The following is a 27,240-nucleotide window of genomic DNA, read 5'->3' on the forward strand; positions in this document are numbered from 1 at the left end:
GGCAGAGAGAGAGGGAGAGAGGGAAGCAGGCTCCCCGCTGAGCAGAGAGCCCGATGCGGGACTCGATCCCAGGACCCTGAGATCATGACCTGAGCCGAAGGCAGCGGCTTAACCCACTGAGCCACCCAGGCGCCCCGCCCTGGGACTTTCTGTAGCGACACGTACATCACTTGCCGACCAAGGCAGTCAGCGACTAGTCGGTCTCATTGGCGTCCTGTCCATGGCCGGTGACCCGGGAGGCATGCATTCGGAGCAGCACGCAGCCGAGGCCGCCGGACTCCGCACCAGGTCGCTCCTGCGGAGAGGCCGCGAGCACGCGCAGGCTGAGGCTCCGGCCTGGGCGGGCTCAGTCCGACCTCGCAGCCGGAGCCGCGTCCCTTCATTCAGCTACGTGCTGGCTCCCAGCTCGCCCCGGGGCGGTGTGCGGCTGGGGGGCCTCCGACGGCCTTCCTGGGGCACACCCGGGCACGCCCCGTCGGCGCAGAGGGCGCGCTGCGGGGGAACGCGAGGCCAGAGAGGACGCGGGTCATCCCGGCACGGGTGGCTCCAAGGACACGGCTACGGGCCTTTACTGGCTCCGATCGACCGGCCCGAGCGTGCCCAGACGGGTCACAGCCGGCCCCAGAGGCGAGGCAGCGGCGGGCGCGGCCCTGCCGACCACGACGCCCCGGCCAGCGTCGGACACGAGCCCGCCCCAGCAGGCGGCCCCAGGGCCCAGCGCGGGAGGCCCGGAATCGCGAGCCGGTGTCCCAGCGGGGCCGGAATTCGCGTCCGGCGACCGGCAGGGGCTCGGCGCCCACGCACGGAGGTCGCGAAAGCCGCCCGCGCACGCGCCCGCCAGCCTCCGCCCCACCCCCGTCTCGGGCGTCCCCGCTCGTCCCAGCCGCGCCCCCGGAAGCCCCGACTTCCCAGCGCCGCCCCCGCCCTCCCCGGAAGTTCCGCCTCCTGGCTCCGGCCGCTCTGGCCCGAGCGGGCCCTTCTCGCTGGTGGGCCGGGCGCCGCCCGCCACCCGCACGGCGCTCCTCCGGCCGCCAGGGGCGCGCAGGCCGGAGCGGGGCCCCTCTGGTCCGCGGCGGCCGCTCGACGGCTCCGCGGCGAGGTCCCTTCCGGTGCCGAGGCCGCCGCCTCCGGGCTGTTCCCCCGGCAACGCGCGGCGGGCGCAGTCCCGGCAGCCATGGACGCGCTGTCCGGCGCCGGGCCTCGCCGGGCTCGCTGCAGCCTGGGCGCGGCGTCTCCCGGAGCGCGGGCTGCGGCGGCGCCCTGGGCGCGGTTCTCGGCCTGGCTGGAGTGCGTGTGCGTGGTCACCTTCGACCTGGAGCTGGGCCAGGCGCTGGAGGTGAGCGGGGCGGCCGGGAGCGGCGGGGCGGCGGGGCGGCCGGGAGCGGCGGGGCGGCCGGGGGCGGCGGGGCGGCGTCGGCCCCGGCAGCCGCGAGCTGTCTGCGCGCGAGGAGCCCTCGGGCCGCGCCCCCCGCGCCGGGCGGCACCTTCTCCGCTCGGGAGCTCCAGCCAGAACCCCGGGGGTCAGGCGGCGTTTGAGGCGCGTTAGGTCTGCTGCGGTCACTCCTCCTCACTGGCCGGCAAAGCCCAGCCTCTGTGGCTCTCCTGCTTAAAGCGCCCCCGCGCCTCCTCGTTCACCCAGAATCAGCCCCGGACCCCTTGTCCTTGTCCGCTTGTGTTCACCTGCCGCACCCCCTCGCCGGGCCGGGGAGCCCCCACCCTGGCCAGCTTCTCTTCCTCCGTGCGTCTTCGCGCGTCGCTGGGAGAGAGGCCTCCCGCGGGCCTGCGCTCCGAAGGCCGGGGCGCACCGCGGAGCTGCGGACACCAGGCTTCCCGCGCTGCCAGCAGGAGCTTTCTCAGGGCGCAGCGCTAGACCCCCGTGGCTGCCCAGGGCTCGCATGAGGCTGAACCGCCGGCCTGGGGAAGCCAGTGCAGCGCTGGAGGGAAGGGTGTGTTCTAAGGCTGAACCCGGAGAGGCTGCGGGAAACGCGAGGCTTCGGAACAGAAAGGGCTGACCTCTGTCGAAGCCGTTTGCACCCCTGCCCGGTGGCCGGCTCTCTGTGGACAGGTCATTGCAGCCCAGCCATCCCCAGCGGGCGCGCACGAGTGTGTGGCCCCACTTGACAGACCGGAGCACTGAGAGCAGAGGCGATCTGCCCCCGGGTGCAGAGCCCACATTCGCTCCTCGTAAAACGGCAAGAGAAGTCGGGAGTCTTCCGCTTCCATAGGGCATCGCACGCGGATTTCCCGGAACTCGCCGCCTGGGAAGCTGGTCCTCCGCAGTGCTGTTCCCGGCTCTGTGTGCTGGGGCTTCCGAGCCTTTGGTGAGGTGGCACGCTCCTGCAGGCCGTGTTGGGGACCCAGGGCCCCTCTAAATCACCAAGTCTGTGTGGGAATCGGGCCACAGATCCATCGGACAGTGTGGCCACACAGTCCTCATCAGGTTTGCCTCTTGATCGGGGGTCATTTCAGTCGAACCCTCCGGGTTTTAAGGAGCACCTGCCCCGTGCTCACTTATTCACAGCTTGGACTGCCTGAGCCCTGCAGACACCCCGGCGTTGTACGAGGTGCCGGGCTGCCTTCCAGTAACTCGTGGCCCACAGACCCTCTGTGGACAAAGGTGGCTCCTGGCTATCGGTAGGGCTTGGCCAGTCTTAGGAGGGTGGGAAGGAGGCAGCCGGGGCAGGGGAGGCGGGGCTGCTTCAGGTAACCCCTCCCTCAGAGAAGCCTACACAGACAAAGGCAAGGAGCTGTCCATTCGTTCATCCAACAAACCGAGTACTGAGCAGCAGCTGCCTGCCAGGCCTCCAGCATGCGTGCTGGACGCGGGGGCGCAGAGTCAGGTCAGAGGACAAGGCCCTGTCCTCTGGGAGTTCACGTTCTGTGCTGGGGACACAGCAGGTCGGAACCCCTAGCACACACAGGCCATGCGGGCGGGGAGGTTCCAAGCAGACAGGTACGCTGAAGCCTACAGGTGAGACAGAGGAGAGCAGGGAAGGCCTTGGGGGGAGTGGGAGGGGCGAGAACTTGTGGCTCAGCAGAGGACAGCCTGGCTCTGCCATCTCAGCTCCCCATGTCCCAGCGCATCTGGGAAGCCTGTGGAGTGAACTCTGGCTGGGGTGCCCAAAGAGGCCTTCTCCACGGAGGTGTTTGCGGCCTCCAAGGACATAGTTCCTACACTGCGGTCTCAGGAGTCTCTACAGTCTTAAAAATTATTGATGACTCCGAAAAGCTTTTTGTATGGGTCATTCCTATTAACATTTACTGTGTTGGGAGTTAAAACTGAGAAAATTTAAAAATAGTTGTTAAGCCATTATAAAAAAAAAAAAAGTAAATACTGTGTGTGTTAACATAAATATTTTCACGAAAAAGCCGTATTTTCTAATTTTTTTTTTTTAAGATTTTATTTATTTATTTGCCGGAGAGAGAGAGCGCGCGCACAGGCAGGCCGAGTGGCAGCAGAGGCGGAGGGAGAAGCAGGCTCCCCGCCGAGCAAGGAGTCCGATGTGGGACTCGATTCCAGAACGCTGGGATCATGACCCGAGCGGAAGGCAGCCGCCCAACCAACTGAGCCACCCAGGCGTCCCAAAAAGCCGTATTTTCTAAAACAAAATTTAGTATCATTTGATACTCACAAAGCTTTTTAAAATTTTTTTGAGGACTTTGTTTATATGTAGAGAGAGAAGGAGAGAGTTTCTGCATGGCGAGGGGAAGGGCAGAGGGAGAGGCAGGCGCTCTAAGACGCCCTGCTGAGCACAGAGCCTGCCATTGCCGGGCTTGAACTCAGGACCCTGCGGTTAGGACCTGAGCGGAGGCCAGGAGTCGGACGCTTAACCCCTGTACTTCTGCAACCCTTTAAACCCCTGGTCCGATAGAAGACAGCTGGGCCCCTCCCCGGGTTTCTGCTCCATTCCCCACGAGCCTGTGGTGCAGCCTCTGGAGGCAGCACTGCGTGCAGGCTGGACGACAGACGCAGAGGAGGCAGCTTTGACCTGGCCACGTGCCGGGGCACTCGGGCCACACAGACGTGCTCATGGCCATGTTGGTTCTCCTCAGGGGTGACTGGGTTCCAGGAGCAGCAGCCGTGCTGGCTGGCTCAGCAGAAACGGCTCTCACAGGCCTCTGAGGATGGGGGCCTCAGGCAGCACAACTCCTTGCTTTCTGCCTCTCTCCAAGGGTCGGCTCCTTTCCTTTCCTCCTCGAGGCGTGGCTCAACTTGGCCTTTCCTCTGGTCTCTGCTCCCAGGAGACCAGGCCATAAACATGGGTTCCCTAGCCATGGATGCAGAGGCCAACGTGGCCTGCTTTGAGGCTGCAGCAGTCCGTGGCTGTCAGACCAGATTCGGACCCCTGACTTCAGTGTGAGGCCCGTCACCCCAGCTGCCAGGCACCTGCCTTCCCTCGGCTGTCTGCGACACAGGCACCCGAGAGCTTGGCTGAGTGGTGCTGTGGCCCCTGCCCCTCTTGGAGCTCTCCCAAGGTGCCTCTCTGGGTCCAGTCCCATAGACACATTCCTTTTGGCTCCTGTGGCCTCTCTTGGCCCTTCCTTCTTGTTGCCTCCTGAACTGACATCTTGAGGTTTCTACACGACCTTCCTGCTCTGTTCTACCTCGGAGATGTGTTTGCAGTCACATACCACTTGTGGTGAGGGTGCTCGCTGCCAGGCCAGGAGTCCCTGTCCTCGGGACACTGGTGTGCGGCAGAGGAGACAGAAGAGCATGGCCCAAGCGAAAAAGGACAAGAAGCTTTATCATTTGAACAGTGTGAACCCCAGGACATGGCACCATCCTCTGTCTGCGGTGCAGGCAGCATCCCCAGAGAAACCTCATTTCAGCTAAAACCCAGCTCCTCGGTGTTGAAATTTGGGGGACAGGGCCAGTTGGGGCTGTGTGCATGCAAGCCTGTAGACCCCCTGACCCCCTGCAGACCCTTAGCACTGTCCCTTCCAGAGAGCATCGGCCAGGGCAGCAGCAAAGCCCAAGGCACCCCAGCTTCGCAGAAGACAGCTTGGAGGCCCATTGGGAGTGAGGGCTATGGGGCCCCCTGCCTTTTGGGTATCCAGGCCATGGGCCTGTGCACAGAGCTGCTGAGCTGGGGAGCCAAGCCTTGCCCGCCACTCCTCTAGGGTATGGCCGGCTCCTGGGTCACTAGGCCTGCTGCTGGCCCTTAGGAGCCCAGGATGCTCTCCTCAGGCTCTTCCCCCAGGTGGAATAGAGGCCAGAAGCTCCCGGGTCCCTGACTAGCAAGGCCGGGATGAGGGCCCTCAAGCTGCTATCAACAGGCAGGGATGCCACGGTCTCGGTGACACCAGAGTCCAGACCAGGAGAAGCTGGCCAGGCCCCGTCCGGGGAACAAGCCTGGGGCAGTGGTGCAGTCCAAGACCCTCTGGCTGAGTGGAGGGGGAAGGGACGGGGAGAGGAGGGGAGGCAGAGGCCTGCAGGCAGAGCCCTGTGGTCAGAGGAACCCATGGGTGCGGCGCTCTCAGAACCGCCTTCTGAAGCTGTGGGGACAAACCTTGGGGATAGTGGAGGCAGAGAGGTCCAGCCGCAGTCGCATGAGAGGTGTGAGAAAGGAGCTGGGGAGCTGAACCAGGTGTGGTTCCAAGGAGAGGGAAGGATAGAGCGGTCTCCCCAGAGGAGGAGGAGGGGCAAGGCCGTGCTCCGGCAAGACCAGCATCGCACCTGCTGCCGGCTGACGGTACCAAGTGCTCTGTGTCCCCTGCAGCTGGTGTACCCCAGTGACTTCCGGCTCACGGACAAGGAGGTGGGTCCTGGCCCTCCTGGGAGCAGCCGTGGCCCTGACTTGAGCCGGCCCTCACCCAGTTTCCTGTGTTTCAGAAAAGCAGCATCTGCTACCTGTCCTTCCCTGACTCCCACTCAGGTAGGCAACCCCAACTGGGACGTTGGCGCTGGGGGTGGGGGTGGGGAGTGGGTAACAGGAAAAAGGTGGGAGATACGGCTGTCCGGGAGCCCCTGTGGCCCAGGCCTGGGCATGACCACTGCCAGCTGCCCATGCCAGCCCCAGTCCCCACGCCATAAAGACCCCAGAGCTCCACATCACAGCAGTGGTGGCCAGGTGCCCCTGATTTTTTTCTTTTTTTTTTTTTTTTTAAGATTTTATTTATTTATTTGACAGACAGGGATCACAAGAAGGCAGAGAGGACAGGCAGAGTGAGAGGGGAAGCAGGCTCCCTACTGAGCAGAGAGCCCGATGTGGGGCTCGATCGCAGGACCCGGGGATCATGACCTGAGCTGAAGGCAGAGTCTTTAACCCAGGTGCCGCTGCCACTTATTTTAAAAGAAAGAAGTGTCCCTGGGCAGAGTGATCAGTGGGGTCTGGTCTCCTTCATCCCACCCAGTGGCCACCAGGAACTGGGTCCTGGCCTTTGCACTTCTCCAGGGCTCAGGTGTCCAGGCAGCCCTGTTTTTCTGTCACAGACCAGCAGACAGGGCCCCACCAAGGTCTCCCAGTGTCCCCAGTGCTAGCTGATTATACCAGTATGTGCTGTGTTCGTTTTGAAACTCTCAGGTGCAGGAATCAGGACATAGCTTTCCTCGAAGCCTTGGCTTTTTTGTCTGGGGTGTTTACGGCCCGGTCTTGGGTCCCCTCCCTGGTGCGTCTCTTGTTGCCTCCCCCGCATGCCGGCAAGAGAGGTCCCAGCACTGACACGGGCTGGTGGAGGCCGCCTCCTTTCCAGGCTGCCTCGGAGACACTCAGTTCAGCTTCCGCATTCGGCAGTGTAGCGGACAGAGGAGCCCATGGCACGCCGAGGACCGGCACTATAACAGTGGGGCCCCCATGTCGCTGCAAGTGAGTGTGGGCTGCTTCTCCCCAGAAGCCAGGGCCAGGCTGGCGGGAGCAGCCAGCAGGGTCTCTAGCTGCTGCCAGCCTGTGGGACCGGAAGCCCAGCCTGCCTGCGTGGGGAGTGGGCCCGCTTTTTACCACCGGCTGCTCCCAGGCCCCTGTGGCCACTGTGCCTGCCGAGATGCTCTGTGTCGAGGGGTTGGCCAACTTCAGAGCCAAGGATCCCAGGGCCTGACCCCTGTGGCTGGAGAGAGCTGCTGTAGCGGCCTTGGCGGCGGGGGGCGGTCTGGGCAGGCAGGGGGGACGTGGGCAGTGGGCTGTGCCTGACTGACGCTGTTCCTTCCAGAGGGAGCCGGCACACTACTTCGGTTACGTGTACTTCAGACAGGTGAAGGACAGCTCCGTGAAAAGGGGCTACTTCCAGAAGGTGAGCCGCCCGGCTGCTCTGGGCTGGTGCTGCTGTGAGGCGGGGCTGGGGGCCAGCAGGCTGGGGGTCCTGAGCCTCCAGAAATGGCCACTCCTCCTGCGGCCGCCAGTCACTTGGCACTGGGCAGAACTCACTCCTGCCTGGACAGCAGGCGAGGGGTTGGGGAACAGGTGCCGCCGCACCCAACTCTCCTGGTGGCCCTTTGGGGAGCAGGCTCTGCTGCCCTGCCTTGCCCAGCACAGCACCCAGGGCCCTCTGTCTCTGAGCTCAGGACATCCCTGCTCCTTGCTGCAGAGGGGACAGGGGCTTTTGTCACATGTTCAAGATTAGGACAACTTCCATCTTGAACTCAGACTCCATAAGCAAATCTGCTTGACTTCTGGGGAGATCGTCCCAGAAATCTGGCTTTGTGCATTTCTCCTTGAAGGCCCGGGGCCCAGCTGTCATCTGAGGTTTCCGTGCCCTGTCTGAGGCAGACTTTGGGTTTTCTTCTGATAACTCCAGGGTCCAAGCTGGCCCATTCCTGGGGACAACTGTCCTGTGGGGTTTGTGGGGTCCATTTCCCTGGGCAGACTCAGGATGAGCCAGGCCTCAGGGGTCCCTGCTGACTCCTGCGGGGCTGGGATCGCATCTCTCCGGCCCTGTGGACTCTGCAGTCTCTGGTGCTGGTGTCCCGCCTGCCCTTCGTCCGGCTGTTCCAGGCGCTCCTGAGCCTGATCGCCCCCGAGTACTTCAGCAAGCCGGCCCCCTGCCTGGAAGCGGGTGAGTGGCTGTCAGCTGCTGCTGGAGCGCTCTCCGTCCCGGCCGTAGCCCCCGGTGGCTTCCACAGACAGCCGTTGCTCGGGCCGGGCTCCTGACGCGGCCTCCTGTGTCCACAGTGTGCAGTGAGATTGACGAGTGGCCTGCCCCTGTGCCCGGGCAGACCCTGAACCTGCCCGTTATGGGCGTCGTCCTCCAGGTGAGGGCAGACCAGCTGCGGAGGGAAGGCCCCAGTTCACGGAGACACCCACCCCATCTAGCCACTCCTCCCTCTCGTCCCCCAGGTTCACATCCCGTCCAGGGTGGACAAGCCTGAGTACAGTCCTCCGAAGCCGTGTAGCCACGAGGTGGGGACCCACGAGGTGGTGCTGCCCCTCCCACCTGCTCTGGCCTCCCTGCCCTTGCTGGGGGCCCTGTGGGGGTCCAGACAGAGCCCAGGCAAAGCTAGCGGCCAGCATCTTGCTGTGGGGTTGCATGCCCCTCCCCAGTGCTGTGAGGAGGTGTGCAGGGTGGAAGTCGCAGCGCCCAGGGGTGACAGGTGCTGCTTGGGGTCTGTGGGCTGCCAGCCTTGCCCTCGGCCTCACCCCATCCACCCCCCCACCTCAGAATTTGCTGCCCGCCCCAGTGATCCTTAGCAGCGTTCATGAACTGGACCTGTTCAGGTGAGCCCTATTGGCCGCTGCCTGTCGCCTGCACAGGTAGTGTGGAGACCCTGGGGGGAGGCATGTGTAGAGCCGGGGCCACTAGCGGGACAACCTAGCAGAAGTGAGCCCTTGGCTGGTTCCACGAGGGAGAGTTGGACCGAAGAAAAGCCCAGGGCCCTCCTGCCTCTACCTAGAGGAAATGGGTGCCGTGGGCAAGAAGGTTCCAGAAGTCAGGTGCAGGGAAGGTAGCTGCTGTGTTGGGAGGTACTCGCTGCTCCCACGGCTGTGTCTCTCCGGGCAAGTCGGGGAGGGGCCGCCCTGGGTGAGGTGTGGGGGCCGGGGCTGCTGGCTTCTGTGTGGGGATACAGGTGTGCCACCAGAGTGCGGGGCAGCCTGGAGGCCGTCTCAGCATCTTCAGGTGTCCTCGCCGCCATCCCTCCGGGGCAGTGCCTGGCGTGCACGGAGAGCTGGGCCTGCCTGGTGGGGAGGGAGGGGCTGGGACTGGGAGCTCCGCCCCTGCTGGGCGTTCTCTACCACCCGCCCCTGCCTGGCACTAGGTGCTTCCAGCCGGTGCTGACCCACGTGCAGACTCTGTGGGAGCTTATGCTCCTCGGGGAGCCCCTGGTGGTCCTGGCACCCTCGCCCGCTGTGTCCTCAGAGCTGGTGCTGGCCTTAATCAGGTAGGCGGGGAGGTGGGGGTGCGTCGGGGGCCCCAGAGCAGCCCAGGCTGTGCTTAGGGGCTCTGTTGCACCCCCACCCCACAGCTGCCTACAGCCCCTCAAGTTCTGTTGTGACTACCGCCCCTACTTCACCATCCATGACAGCGAGTTCAAGGAGTTCACCACGCGCACACAGGCCCCGTAAGTGCCCTGCCCATGCCCCATCCTCTGCCTGCCTGTGCTCCACTCCCGGGGCCTGCCTCTGCCGCTTCTCTCTCTCTCTCTCTCTCTCTCTCTCTCTTCTCTCTAGACCAAACGTGGTCCTGGGAGTCACAAACCCTTTCTTTATCAAAACACTCCAGCACTGGCCCCACATACTCCGTGTTGGAGAGCCCAAGATGGCGGGTGAGGTTGGCCTGTCCTTTGCCCAGGGGGCCCGGGGGCTGGGGCTCGGGGCCCCGAGGGTTCTAAGCTGTGGCACTGAGGTTCAGCACCGGGTGTGTTCCGTAGGGGATCTTCCTAAGCAGGTCAAGCTGAAAAAGCCATCTAGGCTGAAGACACTTGACACCAAGCCAGGTGTGTGCCCCTTGGGCCAGAGCTCTTCCTCACCTCCAGAGCCCGGGCCGTGGGCTCTGAGTTCTCGGGGAACCTTCTGTGCTTCCCCCAGTTGGAGGTGGGCGTAGAGGTGCAGTCACAGCTAGAGGGGGTGGGGCTGTGGGGGGAGGCCCCTCAGGACAGGGCCAGCTCTGCCCTCCTGCCAGGCCTTTACACCGCGTACTCGGCCCACCTGCACCGGGACAAGGCACTGCTCAAACGGCTACTCAAGGTATAGGCTCGGGGGGTGGGGGGGGTTCGGGAGTGGGTGCTTGCTCTCTGTAAAGGGCTGCATTGGAGTTGAGCCCATGCCTCCCCTGCCCTTAGGGGCTGCAGAAGAAGAAGCCGTGGGACACACAGACGGCACTGCTGAGACGGCACCTCTTGGAGCTCACGCAGAGCTTTATCATCCCCCTGGTGAGGCCCAGGGCAGGAGGGGGATGGGGGCAGAGGGTCGTGGCCCAGGCTCACTCCCCTCCCCTGCCAGGAGCACTACATGGCCAGCCTCATGCCCCTGCAGAAGAACATCACGGCCTGGAAGGTGCGGTGCAGCTAGTGGTCTGGGGCGGGCTGGGAGGTGGGCTCCTCTCCTAATTCTAGAAGAAGTGAGGTCTGCAGGGAAGGTGGGGAGGAGGTCATTGGGTGAGCAGGAGTTTCCAGGGCTCTAGGCTGTCCCCACATGTGCCAGACATCCCTCGTAGGACAGAAAAATGGGGGCCGCACCTGAGGAGCTCTTGTCCCAGGAAGGGCGGGGGCTGTGGGTGCTCCCGTGGCTGCACAGCGAGGCCCTTCTGGCCAGCTGAGGGGCAGAGCTTGTGAGGCTGTGTCCCCCACCGACCTGGGCTCACTGGGCTCCCATCTCAGACTCCTCCCCAGATCCGCCCCTTCCGCCAGGATGACTTCCTGCGCAGCCTGGAGCACGCAGGGCCCCAGCTCACCTGCATCCTCAAGGGCGACTGGCTGGGCCTCTACAGGTGGGTGGATGGTGGACGGGGTCCTGAGGCTCCTGCAGGGCTTGGTGTAGGGTCATGGGGTCAGCCCACAGTGGCTGCCTCTTGCCACCCATAGGCGGTTTTTCAAGTCCCCCCACTTTGACGGCTGGTACCGGCAGCGGCACAAGGAGATGGCCCAGAAGCTGGAGGCCTTGCACCTTGAGGCCATCTGTGAGGCGGTGAGGGGGAGCTGGGGCTGCGAGGGAAGAAGGGGAGCACAGGCCTGGGGCAGAGGGAGGGCCCTGGGGATGACTGGCTCCATCTTGTCCCCAGCAGAACATCGAGACTTGGATGAAAGACAAGTCTGAGGTGGAGGTCGTGGACCTGGTCCTGAAACTTCGGGAGAAGCTGGTGAGATGCCTCCGGGCCCTGTCCAGCCACCCCAGGCAGATGGAGGTCACCTGCCCCTGACCACTGCTGCCCCTGCAGGTGCAGGCACAGGGCCACCAGCTCCCGGTGAAGGAGGCAACGCTACAGCGGGCGCAGCTGTACATCGAGACGGTCATTGGCTCTCTACCCAAGGACCTGCAGGCCGTCCTGTGCCCTCCTTAGGGCAGGGCCAAGGGGCGAGCTCCAGGGGCCTGGGTTCGGCCAGGCGGGAGCTCCTCAGCCCAAGCCCCCTGCTGCTCTCTAGTCTTGGTCCCCCATCAGCTCCACTGTTGTTTCAGCAGTAAAGGTGGCATTTGGAACCACAGCCTGGCCCCTGTCTACTGCGGATCACGTATAGGCCAGAGCCTTACCTCCCCCTGGGTCCCACCTGCCCTCTGCAGGGCCCCGGGGCTGGGAGGCAGGGCTGGCTGGGAGCCCGCATTGCTCTGGCACGGGGCCACCCGTCCCCTGCAGTGCCCACCTGCCCAAGCTCTGGGGCCCCAGGCCTTGTACTTGCCGTGTCCATTAGCCCCACCAGGCTGCCCAACCCAGGACAGAAGGGGGCAGCTGTTGGCAGACTCCTCTCCTCACAGCCAGCCAGCCGAGAGACTTGGCTGTTCCGGTCACTGGCTGGGGAGGGGCCAAGGCCTCCTTGCAAGGGCGGAGTTCTGCCCTGTAGTACGTTGGGGGGCTGCCAAGAGGGTCGTCCTGGGTCCCACTCTTGGAGCACCCGGCTGGGCGTGCTTCTGTGTGCTCTGCCCAGTGATGCTGCTTGTCTGATAGGCTGTCTCCCTCCCATGTGTCCATCCACCCCCACGAGTAGCCGGAGGGCCATGGGACTCTAGTCTTACTGGACGCCCTCCATAGCCCTCGATAGCTGCTGCAGCCTGGGAGCGGTGGGCTCCTTGGCTGGAGCGGAAGGGCCCTCAAAGGTGCTGACATCCCCTGTGTGACACTGTGGAGTGCTGGGCCCAGCGGTAGCCAGTGGCTTAGCACAGGGGGACGGCATTGTCAGCCGGCGGGAGGGTGGGCGTGAGGGATGGACCCAGCGTGGTGAGCGTGCAGGTAAGTCTCCCGACCCTCAGCCTCAGCACAGACCCCTCATCTGAGAGGTGAGGATGGGTAGGTCCCTGACGGGGCTTGGCCGTCTCCCTGAGCGCCGGCCATCGGAGGTGCTGTTTCCGCGAGCGGCCGCAGGGGATGCTCTTTGAGTGCTCTGGTCGCTGTGTGCTGATTTGGGCAGAGCCGCCCATGATGGTGGCTGCGGCTCTTGGCGATGCTGTCAACTCGTGGGGTTCTGATAATGGCCTAGGACACCCTGTTACTGTCACGGCTCTGCAGACTGCTGAGCCCAGTCTGATGCGGGGTCCAAGGACAGGGCTGTTAATGAAACAGAACCGAATAGAGCCAGACAGGAGCAGGGGGTCTGTGTCTACAGAAGAAACAGGCTGGGGCTGGAGGAGTGGGAGGCCCCATGTTGGCCCAAGATGCCGCCCTGGGCAGCCTGCCCTGGCTGGCTGGTGTGGAGGGGTGATCTCCTCACCCAGGGTGTGGTCTTGAAGGGGGTCTGCAGAGATGCCAGCACCTTCCTTGTGGCTGGCTTACATACCCGTGTGCCTGGTAGGGCCAGGGCCGGTCCCAGGCCCCCTGAGCACTACGGTGCAAGGTGGGTGGGTGGCTTGGGAGTTGACCTGGACCCCCCATGACGGTGACTCCACATGTGAGGGCCGGGCTCCGGGTGTTACTAGCCTGTGCTTGAGTGTGCGAGCAGTGGGCGGCCACTTCCTACAGTTTCCAGAGGGGTGCTGCAGGGAAGGGGCTGTGAGGCCTCCTCAAAACCACCAGGGGCCTTGGCCACCATCAGTCCAGGATGGCCCAGTCAGGTCCCCCCTATTCCCAGAGTTGCCCCCTGGGCACTTGAGGGCTGTGCTTGGGGCCCCGTGGCTCTCCATCTTGAGCACCACGTGGGCAGGCGCCCTAGGGAGAGATTCCAGGCAGAGTGGGCAGTGCTGCCGGGGGAGGTGGGGAAGTCTGACCCTGACATGGAGAGATGTGTGGAAGCACCTCTCCTGGGGCGCCTGGAGCCAGGAAGGGTCCATCTCCCTCATAGGCTGACCTCGGCATGGAGGTGGCCTCTGGTGGGAGGGCTCTGTGGGAGCCCCACATGAAGTCTCCCAGCTCCATCTCCCCCACAAGGTCCCTGTTCCCTCCTAGGACCAGACCAGCTCTGGTTTGGCTGAGCTTTCCCCCCAGCGGGCCAGGTCGCAGCCGCCAGTGAGGAGGAAGGGGCCAGCAGATAAGGCCCTCCTGCCCCTCAGGCTGATCAGAGCCCCAAGGGCGGGGGTGGGGCACAGAGGCAAGAGCTGGCTGGTCCAACAGGGTGTTGTGCTTGGTCGCTGAGGCTTCCTGAGTTTGGAGGGGCTGTGTGTGGCCGTGGGGATGCGTCAGCCCCACCAGGAACAGGAAGGACAGTCTTCACCCCCTTGCTTCCTGTGCTTTATTTAAAGATGCCCTTTTAGTCTGGGAGAGTGGCCTTCCCACATTTCTGGCATTAAAATGTCCTTCAGTGACAATGCTTGTCTTTTAACGTCCTCTTTTGATTAAAACAACAACAAAAAGTAAGTGCTCTTGTCAGGCCCTGCTAATTTTAGGGGTCCTCTGCGGTGGGATTGGGTGGGCCTCGGTTGTGAAGTGTGGTTCGGGGCTGAAGGAGAGGAGGTTTGGCCTGCCTGGCTGGGGTTGGCGGGCAGAGAAGCTGCGAGGACTGACATGCTCCTAAAGCCTCCAGACCTAGTGCAGGTCTCCGGGCGGAGAGCGCCCAACGGGAGGAGATGCGGGAGGGTGCGGAGGCCACAGGAGGAAGTGAACAGTCTGCAGGGAGGGGGCGGGGAGGGGCATCCTGGGGGAGGGGTGCAGGGTAGGGTTCAGGAACTCCGCTCTTGTCTTCCATGGGTCCCCAGCTGCTGCTCACCACCCCGCCCCCCATCCTGTGACTGGAGACTCCTCCCAGGGGCAGCAAGAGCTCCCAGGACCGCGGGCCCCACGGAAGGTGCCCACCCCTTTTCCAGTCAAGGCGCCGACAGCCCTGGGGGCGGGTCCCCAAAGACCTCTGGGAGTCAGCAGGCGCTCCTCTAACGCTAAGAGGTGGGGGGGGTGAGGCTCCCGGCAACTGGTCAGGGCGCAGCAGTCCCCGCGCCGGGGATGTGGCAGGCCTGAACCCAATCTGGTGCGGGCCCTGGCGCTCAACGGTGCCTGAACCGCGAGGTGGCTGGGGCAGGTGAGGCCCGGGGCGCTCCCAGGGTGGGGCCCGGCCCAGGGGCGCGTGCTGCCCGCCGCGAACCTGGGCCCGAACCCGGCCGAACCTACCCCGCGACGCGGCGGGCTCCCCGTGGGGCGCCAGGCACGCGCGGGGAGCGCCCTACCCTCCTGCCCCACGCTCCCCCCCTCCCTGCCCGCCCCTCCCGCCGCCGCCGCCGCCGCCCTCCCTCTCCACCCGCTCTCCCCGCCCTCCCCCTCTCGCCGTCGGGGGCGGGGCCGCTGCTCCCGCGCGCTCCGGCCCCTCCTCGGCCACACAAAGGCCCGTCTCCATGGCAGCCGCGCGGGCCGGAGCGCAGCGCCGATCGCGGCCCGGGCGCCATCGAGCCTCGGCGGCGGACGTGCAGGTACCGCGGTGGGGGTACAGGGCCTACGGTGGGCCCGCGCGAGTCGGGGGGCTTCGGCGTCAGCGCCGCTCCGTTCCAGTCTGCGCGCTCTGCGCGCGGGGGACCCGGGGCAGCTGCCGGTCCGCGGACGGCGATCGGGCCTCGGCCGCGGTGCGTGTGCCCTGGACACTTCCAGGTGGCCGGCGAGGCCCGCGGCGCTCGGGCGAGTGGGGGGAGGTAGGGGCCCGGCCCGGCCGAGAGTCCCTGGGACCCCTTCTGGTTTCCGATCGTCCCTACCCGCCCTTGCCTCCCACCTCCCCCGACTCCGAGATCCGTGGGCAGGGCTGCAATTGTCCCTGTTGTGCAAGAGCTCGGGGCCCCCACCCACCTGCCCCCAACCCCGCAGCAGTTCGGGGTGGCTGAGCCCAGGCTTCCCCAGGGGGGTGGACCGGCAGTCCGGGTTTAGCGGCACTCTTCCTCCACACCGCCGGGGGCTCCTTGCGAGGACCACCCTGGGATCTCCCTGGTCTGTGCTGGGCTGGGTGTAGAAAGTGGGAGCAAGGGTTCCAGGGTGGGTCTGGGGGCGCTTAGTCCTGGTCGCCGGGGCCTGCCTGCTGCTCCACCGGGCCTGCTAAGGTGGTTCCTCATTTGCTTTATCGGCGTCCTGGAGCCGAGAAGGTCTCAGAACTCTGTGGGTCTGGGGACATTCTCCGTGCCTGGGCTTTCCCCTCAGCCTCTGACCCTACACCTCTTCATGATTCTTCCTGCGGGAAGCCCTCCTGGCTGGGCTCTTACCACCCCCTCTGTGTTCAGGCTGATTAGCAGATTTCTGGGGTTCCCGAACTCAAGCGTGCCGGAGCTTCCTGCCACGTCACTGAAGCATCTTTCCAGCAACTTGGAAAAGGAAGGAAAGGGTCTGTCTGTGTCCACTGTGGCCTGTGGCAGTGCTCAGGACTGGGGCAAAGTTGGGCCCCAAAGCTAGTGGAATATTTTGAGGCTTGGAGGGTTTTCTGGCCTGTGCCTCCCTTGGGGGAGCGCCCTCGTTTCTGACTTCAGGTGGGCCCTGTGGAGAGTCGGGGAGCAGGAGGGTTGAGGGGGTGCCGCATGCCCCATGCCCAGATGTTACCCTGGCATGGCCTGGAACTGCCGTCTGAGAACGTCGAGCAGCTAGTGGAGAGGCCATCCCCTGTCCTGAGGTGAGGGTCCCTAGGAAGGACGGCCAGCGTCACCCCAGCTGCGCCTGCTGGGTATTTTTTGTGGTGTGTCAGCTTTCAGGAATTCCCAGAGAAGATTAAGGACAGACAGGTGGGCTCCGCAGATACGAGCCTCCCACCTCTTCCCAGCATACTTACTGAGTCCGGGGGTGGCGGGGCTCCTTGGCCTAAGGAGTGGGCCCCTCTGGAAGGCCTGAGATCTGGCCAGGGGTTCCTTCCCCAGGAGGGGAGGGAAGTTACTGAGAAAAACAAGGGTTTGGAATGTAAGTTCCCCCTCCCCCGCCGGCCTCCTGCCAAGAAGGAATTATTTTGGGTTATCCAGCCGCGTCCAGCCACCCAAGGGGGGAGGCTGCGGCCCTGGGAGAGGGATCCACTTCCGGGGCTGAGGGCTGAGAGCACCGGGAGGGAGGGCCGGGCAAGTCTGGGCAGCTCCGCCACCTCCCAAGGCTGCTCAGACCGGTCCACGGCAGGGTGGGTGGGGGACACGTCACCCCTGGGTCAGAGATCGCAGATGCCCTAGCTGGCCCTGCCCAGCTAGCCTGGGGTGGACCCAGGCCCCTCCGTGGGAGGCCGCAGGGGTGGAGGGGCCCTGGATCCTGTCCTCAGGGCCTGGGCTAAGGACCCAGCCAGGGAGCCCCTTCAACTCCAGAAGGGTTAGGACTCTGACCTGAAAGCCTCCGAGGCTGCTCTCATAGCCAGCTTCAGGGACACGCCTTGGTGAGTTACCCACACCTGCTGCTTCCCAGGGAGGACGGAGAGCAGGTAGGGGTGTGGCTTGGATTGCTCAGGGTAAGGCCCTGGAGTCTTCTCAGGCTGGACCTCAAGCCACCTTCCTGCCCCCCCACCCTGCCCCTCTGACAGTCCAGAGTGATGTGCTCCCCAGGTGAAAATGTGATGCCAAGTGATGTGCTCCCCAGGTGAAGAGATCAAAGCATTATTAATGGGTCCTTGTGAGGAGCTGTCTGGGATGCTGTCTCCCCCTGTGTGGGCTCCCTGGGTTTGTGCCTGAGTGTGCCCAGCAGTCCCTGTGGGGACCACATTGGAGACGCAGAGCCGGCAGCTTGGCCAGAGTGCAGGAAACCCAGGATCCTGGCCCTAGCCCAGGGGAGTGGAGCAGAAGAGATTGGATTGGACGGCACTGGGGTGGGCTGGCAGCCTGAGAGGGTCCATACGGCATATGCCCACCTTCCCCAGGAGGGCACGGTTGCAGGCACTCGAGCCATCCTGGGACTGAGGCCACTCTGGGAACATAGCATCCTCTTCCCTGCCTCAAACCCACGTCCTTTTGCCCAGAGACGAAGTTCCCCCTGGGACGCTGGGTGTGGGCTGGGGTGTACTGGTAGGGAGAGGCTGCAGGGGCCAGCACCTGTGGCCCCTTCTCGGCTCCGGGCAGGGCCACGCCGAAGAGTGGCGCCCTCCGCCACTGAGTGCTGTCTTGTTGTGAGACCTCTGGTTCTGCAGGCGGCCGGCCTCCCTTGGAGGGGAATGACCTTTTTCCTCGCGGTTGAGGAGCCTCCTGTGTCCAGAGCCTGCCTTGGACGCAGGTGCGCGGCTGGGGAAGGCAGGGGAGGTGAGCAGGGCAGACCTGCCGCAGCACAAGGCCATTTAGGGGGGCTGCAGTGGTCCCCTGGCCACAACCTGGGAGGTGGACGGGCTTCCCTGGGGGCTCCCTGGGGGCGAGGCCGTGGCTGAGGGTGGGGCAGGGCAGAGTCCCGCCCTCAGAGCCTGCCGGGTGTTTGTGTTTGGGGTGGGGCTGTGGGGTGGGGCGGGGCCAGCCTGTGGCTAATTGTCTTTGGACTCAAATTACAGGCTGAGGGGGCGGGATCAGGGGGCCGTAATTGACTGGTGGGGTGGGGGCAGCTCCCTGGGGCGATGGGTGGGGTCACCGCGGGAGCTTCTCCTTCCTCCTGGGGTCCCTACACACCCTTCTCCGCAGTTTCACATCTCCTGGCAAGCTCCTGCTTCTCTCTGCGGCAAGGCCAGGAGGACCCGGTCCCCTCAGCTGCCCAGGCAAGAACCCTGTCCTGACCAGCCCTGGGTCAGGCCCGCACAGAGCTCATGGCGTCTCAGGGGGTCACCTCGGGCAGAGCATTTGAAGCACTGGGCCAGCCCTTTGCTGTCCTGCCCGAAGGGCCCCCGAGGTGGCTCCACGTCCCCTGTTCTGTGGTTGATCACAGACTTGTGTGACGGTGACTGGCCCCAGGCCCCTGGTGGGAGCCTGGTGTAGCCACGGATGGAGACCAGGCTGGTCACAGGGACACTTGCAGGGCTGGCCCGGGCCTGGAGCTGGGCTTCTCTTTCCCGCTTTGTCTCTCTGTGGTCTCCCCACCCCACCTGCCCACATCTCCGCTCCCCTCGCCTGCACAGAGACGGGGCCGCTCACTGCCGCTTCCCCGGGGGGTGGGCGCAGGTCCGCCTGAGAGCCTGGTATCTCACCCTGGGCTAGGAGTGGGTGGCCTCTGGAGGCAGGGCCTGGCTCAGCGCCCACGCCCATGGCCTCAGCCTCTGAGGGGCACGACTGCTGAAGCCTGGCAGTTTCCCATAATGATGGCAGGTGACTCCTGGCCCCAGGGCCACAGGGAAGGACATGGAAGCCTGTGTTCTGACCTCAGCTCTGCCGTCAGCCCTGCCCTGACAGGTCACGTTCCGGTACAGACACCAAACCCTTGCAGTCGAGGCCCCTGGCACCTCTGGCAGAGCTGCCCAGCAGTTCCCATGTGAGGCTTGGGATGGAGAGGCTCAGTGGGGAGCTCAGATCTCTGTGCCCAGCACTGCCCCCACTGGACGCCTTTTCAGGAAAATCAAGAAAGAGAAGAGGGTTTGATGGTTAGCCTTTGAAGGTACCACTGTGTCAACAGAGCAGCAGGGCTGGGGCGTCTGCCCCCGAGGCCGTTCTGGCTGGCCCTCTACTCTGGTCTGTGTCCCCTGAGCTAGCATGCCACCTGTGCGGGTCATGGGCCAGGCGTTGGATGGGGCCTTGTTGTGGGGTGCCACTGGGGCCCAAGCTGGCTGCGGGAGGCCGGAGGCTGGAGGCGGAAGCTTGGAGGCCAGGGCAGAGGGTGCTGTTCTCAGCGGGGTCCTAGTGCTGGGAGGAGGGGTGCCAGCAGCGGCCTGGGAACAGCCCGGACAGACCCAGCAGCATGGCTCTTGAGTGCAAGGGGACCTGTGGCAGTTGCAGTTCAGAGGCTCCAGGGGTGGGGGGGATGGGGACCCGGCTATGGAGAGGTCGGGCTCGGGGCTGCCCGTGGAATCTAGGCCCCCACCCCCATTCTAGGGTGGTTTCCGAGCTGACGCCTGCTTTGGAGGAGCGCCAGGCCACAGGACACTGCCTGAGGTGAGGCCTTCTGTGGAGAAGCTGGGGCAGCCCCTCCTGCCCAGCAAGTAGGAGCCGCCATTGTAAGTCAAGCTGAGCGAGTTGGCAGGGCTGAGTGATGGTGGGTGGGGGGCAGGGAGCCAGCGTGGTCCACCTGCCCTCCTCTTGGACATGCTCCGCACAGGGGCCAGGAAGCCTGAGGGGCTGGCCTACTCCTCCCGCTCTTGGCATCTGGACTGATTTGGGAGCCACCCAGAGGGACCTCAGGAACCAGGAAGGGATGTCAGGACTGGGGGTGGGAGGCCAGCGAGAAGAAGGGGGCCAGCCCGGCAGTGCCGGAGGTGGCCCCGGTCTGACCACTGGCTCGGCACCTTGCTGAGCTGAAGGGGTTGGACTTGGCTGCAGGCAACTGGGCCTCCTTCCTGGGTGCGTCCCAGGGAGGATAGCTCCCCCCCCTCCCCCGCCAGCCCGCCCCAACCAGTCAGGCTGGGCTTGCCTCCGACCCCTGCATCACGTCACTCCGCCCCGCCTTGCTCTGACCTGGGGCATTTCCTTACTGGGGCCTCCTGGGCCCTCTGCCCTCCCCAGACCCCGGGTTGTGGGGTTCTGGCTACTGTTTCACCTTTAGTCTGGCCCCCAGACCCTGCCCAGCACCCAAGCATTGTGCATCTTGCCAGGCCCCCAACCTCACCTAGATGGGGCGCTCGAGTGGCAGCAGGCAGTGTGGCGCCATTCCCTGTACCTGCGTAGATGCCCCCCCCCCACACGTAGTCCCACTCTCCAGGCCAGCTCCAGGCCTGCCCAGCTCTGCCAGCCCTTTTGCTCCCTCTGGGCAGCCTGGGCTACCCCAGTGCTGGGGCCCCCAAGACTCTAACTGCACACGGCCTTTCACAGCCCCAGAGCTGGAGTCTGGGGGACTTCCCGTGGCCTGTTCATCCTGGGGACACTCGCTGGGTGTTGGCAATGTCCTTTACTGGCATCGCAGATGTGGTGCCTGCCCGTGTGTGGTCACGTGTGTGAGTGGGGGCTGGTTTGCCGGTTTGGCACAGTGCCCCAGACTAATTGTGGGGTTCGGTAGTGATTGGGGAGGCGGGACTGGGGTGGCCGCCGCGGCGCTGGCAGACTGACGGGGAGATTACAGGTCTTGCCTGCTCCTTGCTTGCTCAGGCCCTCACCCGTCCGCCCCCCATGCCCACCCCGCCTCCTGAACACGGCCTATGGGGGGGGCTCTGGGTGGGGCTGGTCCGGGGCCAGCTGCAGCTGCCCGGAGTTGCAGGCTATCCCGGCAGCATCCAGTCAGCAGGGAGGGGTTCCTGCAGTGGGGAAGTGAGGGGGAGCGGGACCAGGGGGTGGGCAGGGGGCAGTAGGCTCAGAACCAGTGGCTCCCGCCTGTCCCTGAGCCCCAAAGACCCACAGGACTGCCCTCAGCCGCCTCCAGCTCGGATGTGGGGGCTGCTCACGTGGGGCCATCTGTGTCTGCACGGCCGTCTGAGCAGGTCTTCTTCCCCCAGGGGGTGGCTGGAGACTTTGCCTGTGCTCTGGGCATCCCGCAGCGTCCGACCCCCAGCTGGCCCAGCCTTTAATCTGCCCGTCCCCGTCTCTCAAGCCCTCTTTCTCTCTCTCAGTCCTGCCATAGTCTGGCCACTGGAGAGTTACCTCAGGAGGGTGTCCGCACGGGCCTCCGGGCACGGGCCATCCCTGCATCTGTTCACGTACTAATTGAGGCCACATGCGAGCTGGGCGCGGAGGTGCAGTCCCGGGTCCCCAGCACACCGCGGCACACAGGAGGCTGTTTGGGGCTCTGGGCCAAGCAGATGGGACAGGTCAGCGGGCCCCAGCCTGGGCTCCCCGGGAGCACGGGGCTGCCATTGGAGTGTTGAACTGTGGAGTGTTCTGATTCAAGGACTGCTGTGCAGAGGAGAGAGCTGGGGCAACCCCAGAGGGGCCTAAGCATGCCCAGGGAGGGACATGGTGGCTGGGACTCAGCGGGGAGGCATCGGAACCTAGCAAATCCCACCCCTTTCCTGAGGGCCTGGGAGGCCAAGGCGGCAGCAGTCCTGCGGCAGGGTCCGCGCACTGTCATTTTACTGAGACTGTTCTTGGGTTTTCCTGAGCCACAGGGTTAGGTGCAGGGAGTGGGGCCAGCTTGCCGACAGCACGGGGATCCCAGTGTACGCAGACAGTCGCGAGGGACAGACAGGGTCGGGGCTGGAGCCCACGCCCAGGCTCTCTTGAGCAAGAGACGCCAGAGGGCACGGGCTGAGTGCAGATATCCCTGGTGATGGTGACCTCCGACCTTAGAGTTGCTGAGCAGGGACTCCGATGCTGGGGATGGGGGGTGGGGACCGGAGCATCAGAAGCCCGAGTGGGAGGCTGGTGGGAGGGGGCTGGGAACAGAAGGGGCTGGGGTTTCTCTGGGCACACTCTCCTCAGCCCTGGGCTCTGGGCCTGTGACGACCTTACTGCCACCAGCCAGTGGCGACTAAAGGCCGGGAGCCAGAGTCCAGGCTTCGGGAGGCTGGTCACTCCCCCCAACCCAGGCTGGGCGTGGGCAGTTGGGCCACAGTCTAGGCAGGTAGGAACCTGGCCCCAGGAGCCAGGGCTGGTGAAGAGGGGTCCTGTGGGAGGTTCTGGTGGCGCTGACGCAAGTCTGGGTGTGCGACGTCAGTCTGTCCCTAGAGCCCCGCCCCGCCCCACCACGCCCCACCCCTGCCCTAGGTGCCTGCGCCCGGAGAGCTCAGCCTTCGCCCGGGTCGGGGTCACGCGGGCGGCCGCCAGGGCCAGGGTGGTGCGTGACGGGCCGGCGGCGAGGGGGGAGGCCGAGCCCCGGGCCGGGGCCGCTGGGCCGGGAGGCCTAAGGCAGGTAATGGCCGGCCGTGCGCTGGGCTGAGCCCGACGCCAGGTGAGCGCTCCGCGGCGGCTGCTCCGGTGCCCACGTGACCGCCGCCGCCGTCATTGTCCGACCCGCGGCGCGTCCCGGGGTCCCCGTGAGACTCGCGCGCCGCCCACGTGCTCCCCGCCGAGGGTGTCCGCGGGGCGCGGGGCCGTTCCCGGATGACCCGCGGGCTCCGGGGACCGGCGGGGACGAGCCAGGGCGGTTCCCAACACCACCCCCCACCCCCCGCCGACCTCCGACTCGGGTCACCGGGCGGGCGGGGCCGGGCGCGCAGGACGGCGGGGGGCGCGGGGCGCCCTGGGAGCCCCGGTCCCGGGCAGGTACCCGCCGCCGCCGCGCCCCTCCCTCGCGCTTGTTTTGAAAACAGCCGAGGCTCGGATTTGCCGGCGCTTCGGCCTGTTTTGTTTCCCCTGATTTGTTTAACGCTCCCGCTAATTGCAGATTTGCATTTTCGTCGGGAGCGCTGCGGCCTGGTCCCCGGGCTGCCAGCTGCCCCGCGGGGGAGGGGCGGCTCCCTGGCTCCTCACGTGGCGCCCAGAGGCTGGCTCCCCGCCCGACTGGGGGTTCCCGGGACGCCCCCCATGGTCGGCGCGCGGTGGGGGGGGGACGCGGTGGGGGGGGGACGCGGTGGGGGGGGGACGCGGTGGGCGGGATCTGTCCCACCTGGCCCTGAACCTCCCCCCAGATCCTCCCTCCCTCCTTGTCTGCCTGTGCCTGAGCCCTCATCTTGGTCCCTGGGCCCCTCTTCCGTCCCTCTGTCCTGTCCCAGCCGCATCCGGGTTCCCTTCAGGAGCCCACAAGCTGGCTGGCCCGGCGTGGGCGGGGGGCAGCCCTCAAGCTGGACCCGACGTCCGCTGGGCCTGGGGGCTGTGTGTGGTTCTAATGAAGTCTGTGTTTACTGGAGGGCCGTGGCCTGGGAGGCAGCGTGGCTTGGGCCCATTCCCCAGACAGAGCCTTCCCTTAGGTGGGGCTGAGGGCCGGTGGGGAGCAGGAGGCTGACAGGCCCCCTCCCTCTGGAGGTCGGTCTGCAGTGAGGGCTCTGCCCTTCTTCCTTAGGGGCCTTCTGTTGACCTTTCTTAGGGTAGGAGGTGCCGAACCTGCCCATGCAAGGCGCCCTGTGTCCGTGGCTCAGAGGAAGCTAGAACCTGTGAGGAACCACAGGGAGCCATCTGGCAAGAGACTGACACTGCTTCCTGCTCCAGGGCAGGTGTGGCGGGGAGGCCTGCCCCCCACCCCCACAGTGCCTGTCTCCTGCCAGCTCTCGGGGCTGGGGGAGGAACGAGCGCCCTGTGTCAGGCTTGGGGATCAGCTGCGGGGGCACCTGTGTGTTCAGCCCCTCCATTTGCAACGCCACCAGCTTCCTGGTTGACCACACTCAGGCGCACAGGTGCCCATCTGGCCGGCTCCTGTGTTCACATGTGTTCCTGGTAGGCCCATCAGCTGGCTGTAGGCCACACAGCAGGAGTGACTGTCCCACAGGACCAGGTCAGGGTGGGTGTCTTGAGATTCTGAGGGATGTGTAGTTTTCTGGGCGAGGTGTGGGGGAGACATCACAGAGGACCCCAGACTACCCCCACTACTGTAGGCACAGCCGTGGGATTTCCACATGTGGATTTGCTTACACTTTGCAACAGTTCACGGAGATGGATGTGATCACCTCTGTTTTCCATGGGGAAACAGTTACATGGTGTAGCCTGGTAAGTAACCCACATGACCAAGAGGGAAACCAACAGAGAGCTGGCATTTGAATCCAGAAGTCTGGCCCCAGAGGCACCTGGCTAGCTCAGTGGGTGGAGCATACAACTCTTGATCTCAAGGTTGTGAGTTCGAGTTCCATGGTGGGCTTAGAGAGAGCTTAAAAATGAGAGCCAGAAGTGTGGCTCCAGAGTTGAGCTCTTGAGGCCCTTCCGTGTGGCAGTGTTGCAGGTGTGTGACTGTCGGGTTGAAGGGCTAGCCGTGGCCTCAGTGGCCTGCGGTTGCACAGAAGAGTGGCTGCCTTCTGAAGGAAGTGGGAGTGGCCTTCTGAGAGGCGAGAAAGCCTGGCTGTTGGGAGACAGACGGACAAGCTGGGAGATGCTGGGGGCAGCACTGGGTGGTTGAGAGAGGCATCCTTGAGTTAGGAAAGGCCCCAGGACTTGGAGGGATCTGGGTTTCATTCTGCAGGAGGTTTTGGCTGGAGGAACTTGATGTTGGGAGAAGAAATCAATGGGCTGCCTCTGGGAGAGTCTGAGAGCAGGACCCAGCATGGTCAGTAGGTCCCTGGAGGCCTGCAGCAGACAGACAGACACACACACACACTCCCCACCCTGCCTGGGGGCTGGGGATTAAGTCATGCCCTGGGTTGAAGTTCAGAGGCTAGACAGAGGAGCTTGAGGCAGCAGGCATCGGGGCACGTGGAGGCTGGCATGCTGTCCCTTCAGGGGGGGATGTCCGTGTGCTGTGGACCCCAGTGCAGTTTCCACTTGCGCTGGCCACAGCCTCAGGCCAGGCCAGCCCCTGCTTTCTCAAGAGACTGCCTCATACTGATGCCCAGGGGTGTAGCCCCTGAATTTGCCTGTGGAGTGGCTCTTGCTCCTTTCCCAGAGGCTCTGTTCAGTCCCTGTAGCAGAAGGACGTCCCTCATCCCTGCATCCAGGGCCCTGAACCCCGTGGCCCGTGCTCAGGTGTGTGCTGCCCTGCCCTCCTCGCCTCGGCCGGTCTCCCTTGGGTCCGCCATAGGTCCTGCCCCGGACACTGCGGGATGGGCATGGGAAGGGCCTGGCAAGGGCCTGGGCCTTGTAGAGAAGGTGTTGGAGGGACAGTGGCGAGGGGTGGGGAGCAGCCAGTCTGGGAGCCAAAGTGGGAGTGCAGGAGTGGCTGAAGCTTAGACGTGGGGAGGGTCTGGGATCGGCCTGGAAAGATGGTTGAGTCCATAAAGCCACATTCTAAAGCAGAGTGGAGCTGGAGGGGGTGGGCTGTGTGGGGGGGCAGTCATTATCATTAGATACATACCCCTTCTTATTTAGGAAATATGTGAATATATCCCACTAAAAATTTTTCAAAAATTGGTTAATGAGGTTATTTTGCTATCCCGGTCCCTTCCTCCTGGCCCCCAGGCTTTACTACTATTTTCAGTTTGAAAGAAAGCTTCCAGAACTTCTCAGCAGTTAAACTGATGTCCACACACAGGTCCATGGAGACACATGTCCGTCCCTGACATGTCTAGGCTCTATGGGACTCAGCATGGACCACCCCCTGTGTGGGCCTGGTTGTATTTTTTTTTTTTTTTTTTAAAGATTTTATTTATTTATTTGAGAGAGAGACAGTGAGAGAAAGCATGAGCAAGGAGAAGGTCAGAGGGAGAAGCGGACTCCCCGTGGAGCTGGGAGCCCGATGCGGGACTCGATCCCGGGACTCTGGGATCATGACCTGAGCCGAAGGCAGTCGTCCAACCAACTGAGCCACCCAGGCGTCCCGGCCTGGTTGTATTTTTGTTTTGTTTTGTTTTGCTTGTTTGTTTGTTTGCAGCAGTTGGGGGGGGTACTCTGGTTGGCGACTGGGTGGTTGTTACATTTTCATCATCCTCAACCATGCCAAGAAGTATCCTTGGACAGGTCTCCCAGGGGATAGACTTGGGTATTTCTGGAAGATGATAGGCTACAGTAGCGAGCTTCACTGAGTGCTACAGAGTAGCAGGCTCTCCTGAGGCTTTCTTGAATGCATCCTTAGTCCTTACAAACTCTGAGGGGGGGGTTCGCTATGACTGTCTCCGTTTTACAGATGGGGAAGTGAGGCAAAGAGAAGTAATTTGCCCAGGGTCACACAGCTAGTAAGTAGAACTTATTTTCCAAGAAAGCAGTTTACTGTTTAATCAAATATATATCCCTAGTTTAAAAAAGACAGCCGGTACCAACAGAGTCTTAACGAAAAGGAGCTGTTCTCACCCTTTTCTTCCCCGGCCGGGCCTTTTTGAATGGAGTGAGGGATGTGTCAGGCTTGTGTTCTGGAAAGGCCAAGTGGGTGTGTGTGCATTGGGATGCTGGACTAAGGGACCCAGAGGCTGGTGTTTGAGGGACGGACTGTGATGGGGGCAGGGTGGAGGAGGCAGAAGGTGTTGGGGGTCTCCTGCTCAATGACGGCAGATGCCAGGTGGGGTCGCTACAGCTGCCCCCCGCCCCCCAGACGTGGCGCAGAGGCGGCAGGTGGAGGCAGGCTAGGCTTGTGGTGAGACCACTGTTGCTCCTTTGCTTCCTAGACAATCTTGATGCTGGCCCAGAGCAGAGACTGAGCTGGACTACTGGAGCCTCGGTGAGTGGAGGCTGGGCCCCACCTGGGGAAGGCAGTGGGGGGCTACAGCCACACGGACAGGCTGGGGTGCCTTCCACTGGGTGTGGGTGGTGACCCTGAAGCTCTGGTCTGACTGGGCCCAGTGTGCACAATTCCAAGTGCCCTGGGACGCCCAGGTGGCTCAGTCGATTAAGCCTCTGACTCTGGATTTGGCTCAGGTCACGATCTCAGGGTCGTGCGACTGAGCCTTATGTCAGGCTCTTTGCTCAGTTCGGAGTCTGCTTGACACTGTCCCTCTCTCTGTGTCCTCCCCAAGCGTGTGTGTGCAGGCTCAGTCTCTCTCAAATCTTAAAACTAAACCCCCCAAACCAGGTGTCCTGCCATGGGAGCCACTGCCAGCCAGCCCCCCCACCCCCTGCCCCCAGCTCTCTGAGACCAAACTTTCCTTGGGAGGGCAGGCTCTACAGTGGGACCTGTAGGAGAGCTGGATTCTGGAGCACAAGGACTGGGAATTCAGGTTTGGGGTAGGAGTGCCTGTCCAGACATTGTTCTGGGCCAGCAACAGGCCAGAGTCTGTGCAACTTTTTGGAAGTGCACCTCCAGGCTTCAGCCAGGAAGAAGGCCGTCTGATGCCCTTAAGGAAATCCCCGCCAGTCCCGGTGAGCC

General features: G+C 63.9%; 2 protein-coding genes across 10 annotated transcripts in view; both read left to right on the forward strand.

Moving 5' to 3' along the window:
• The first annotated feature begins 1,084 nt into the window (after nucleotides 1-1,084).
• On the forward strand, nucleotides 1,085-11,569 carry DENND6B (DENN domain containing 6B). Of its 7 annotated transcripts, XM_045087573.1 has the most exons (20): nucleotides 1,090-1,336; nucleotides 5,721-5,759; nucleotides 5,834-5,876; nucleotides 6,694-6,806; nucleotides 7,147-7,227; nucleotides 7,884-7,989; nucleotides 8,106-8,185; nucleotides 8,271-8,333; nucleotides 8,593-8,648; nucleotides 9,188-9,310; nucleotides 9,395-9,490; nucleotides 9,600-9,694; nucleotides 9,800-9,865; nucleotides 10,051-10,115; nucleotides 10,211-10,300; nucleotides 10,371-10,424; nucleotides 10,748-10,857; nucleotides 10,952-11,054; nucleotides 11,152-11,226; nucleotides 11,305-11,569. In XM_045087573.1, exons 1-20 carry the CDS (start codon nucleotides 1,175-1,177, stop codon nucleotides 11,425-11,427), a joined length of 1,743 nt encoding a protein of 580 aa, XP_044943508.1. In that variant the 5' UTR covers nucleotides 1,090-1,174; the 3' UTR covers nucleotides 11,428-11,569. The 7 variants fall into 7 exon arrangements, with proteins under 7 accessions (XP_044943502.1, XP_044943506.1, XP_044943504.1 ...); XM_045087571.1 differs by having other exon boundaries at nucleotides 1,087-1,336; nucleotides 5,721-5,876; nucleotides 6,735-6,806; nucleotides 11,149-11,226; XM_045087569.1 differs by having other exon boundaries at nucleotides 1,087-1,336; nucleotides 9,600-9,865; nucleotides 11,149-11,226.
• A 3,206-nt stretch (nucleotides 11,570-14,775) lies between these two features.
• PLXNB2 (plexin B2) overlaps nucleotides 14,776-27,240 on the forward strand; it is a 29,074-nt gene continuing 16,609 nt past the window's right edge. The window contains exons 1-2 of one of the 3 annotated variants that reach the window (XM_004775373.3): nucleotides 14,778-14,906; nucleotides 26,543-26,595. The gene's annotated coding sequence lies outside the window, so the exon portion shown is untranslated. Of the gene's footprint in view, nucleotides 14,907-22,117; nucleotides 22,315-26,542; nucleotides 26,596-27,240 lie in introns of those variants that run through there. The other 2 variants (XM_045087566.1, XM_004775375.3) reach the window with 2 other exon arrangements.

Source organism: Mustela putorius, unplaced genomic scaffold (genome assembly GCF_011764305.1).
Source record: "Mustela putorius furo isolate JIRA1106 unplaced genomic scaffold, ASM1176430v1.1 tig00001419_pilon_pilon_pilon, whole genome shotgun sequence".
NCBI classification, from domain to species: domain Eukaryota; kingdom Metazoa; phylum Chordata; class Mammalia; order Carnivora; family Mustelidae; genus Mustela; species Mustela putorius.

Bases quoted from the DNA above. Each gene is read 5' to 3' on its own strand.
- DENND6B (XM_045087567.1), top strand. From the start codon at position 1,175: ATGGACGCGCTGTCCGGCGCCGGGCCTCGCCGGGCTCGCTGCAGCCTG. The intron at 9,311-9,394 runs GTAGGCGGGGAG...CCCACCCCACAG, and splicing joins CTGGTGCTGGCCTTAATCAG to CTGCCTACAGCCCCTCAAGT. The intron at 11,227-11,304 runs GTGAGATGCCTC...CTGCCCCTGCAG, and splicing joins TGAAACTTCGGGAGAAGCTG to GTGCAGGCACAGGGCCACCA.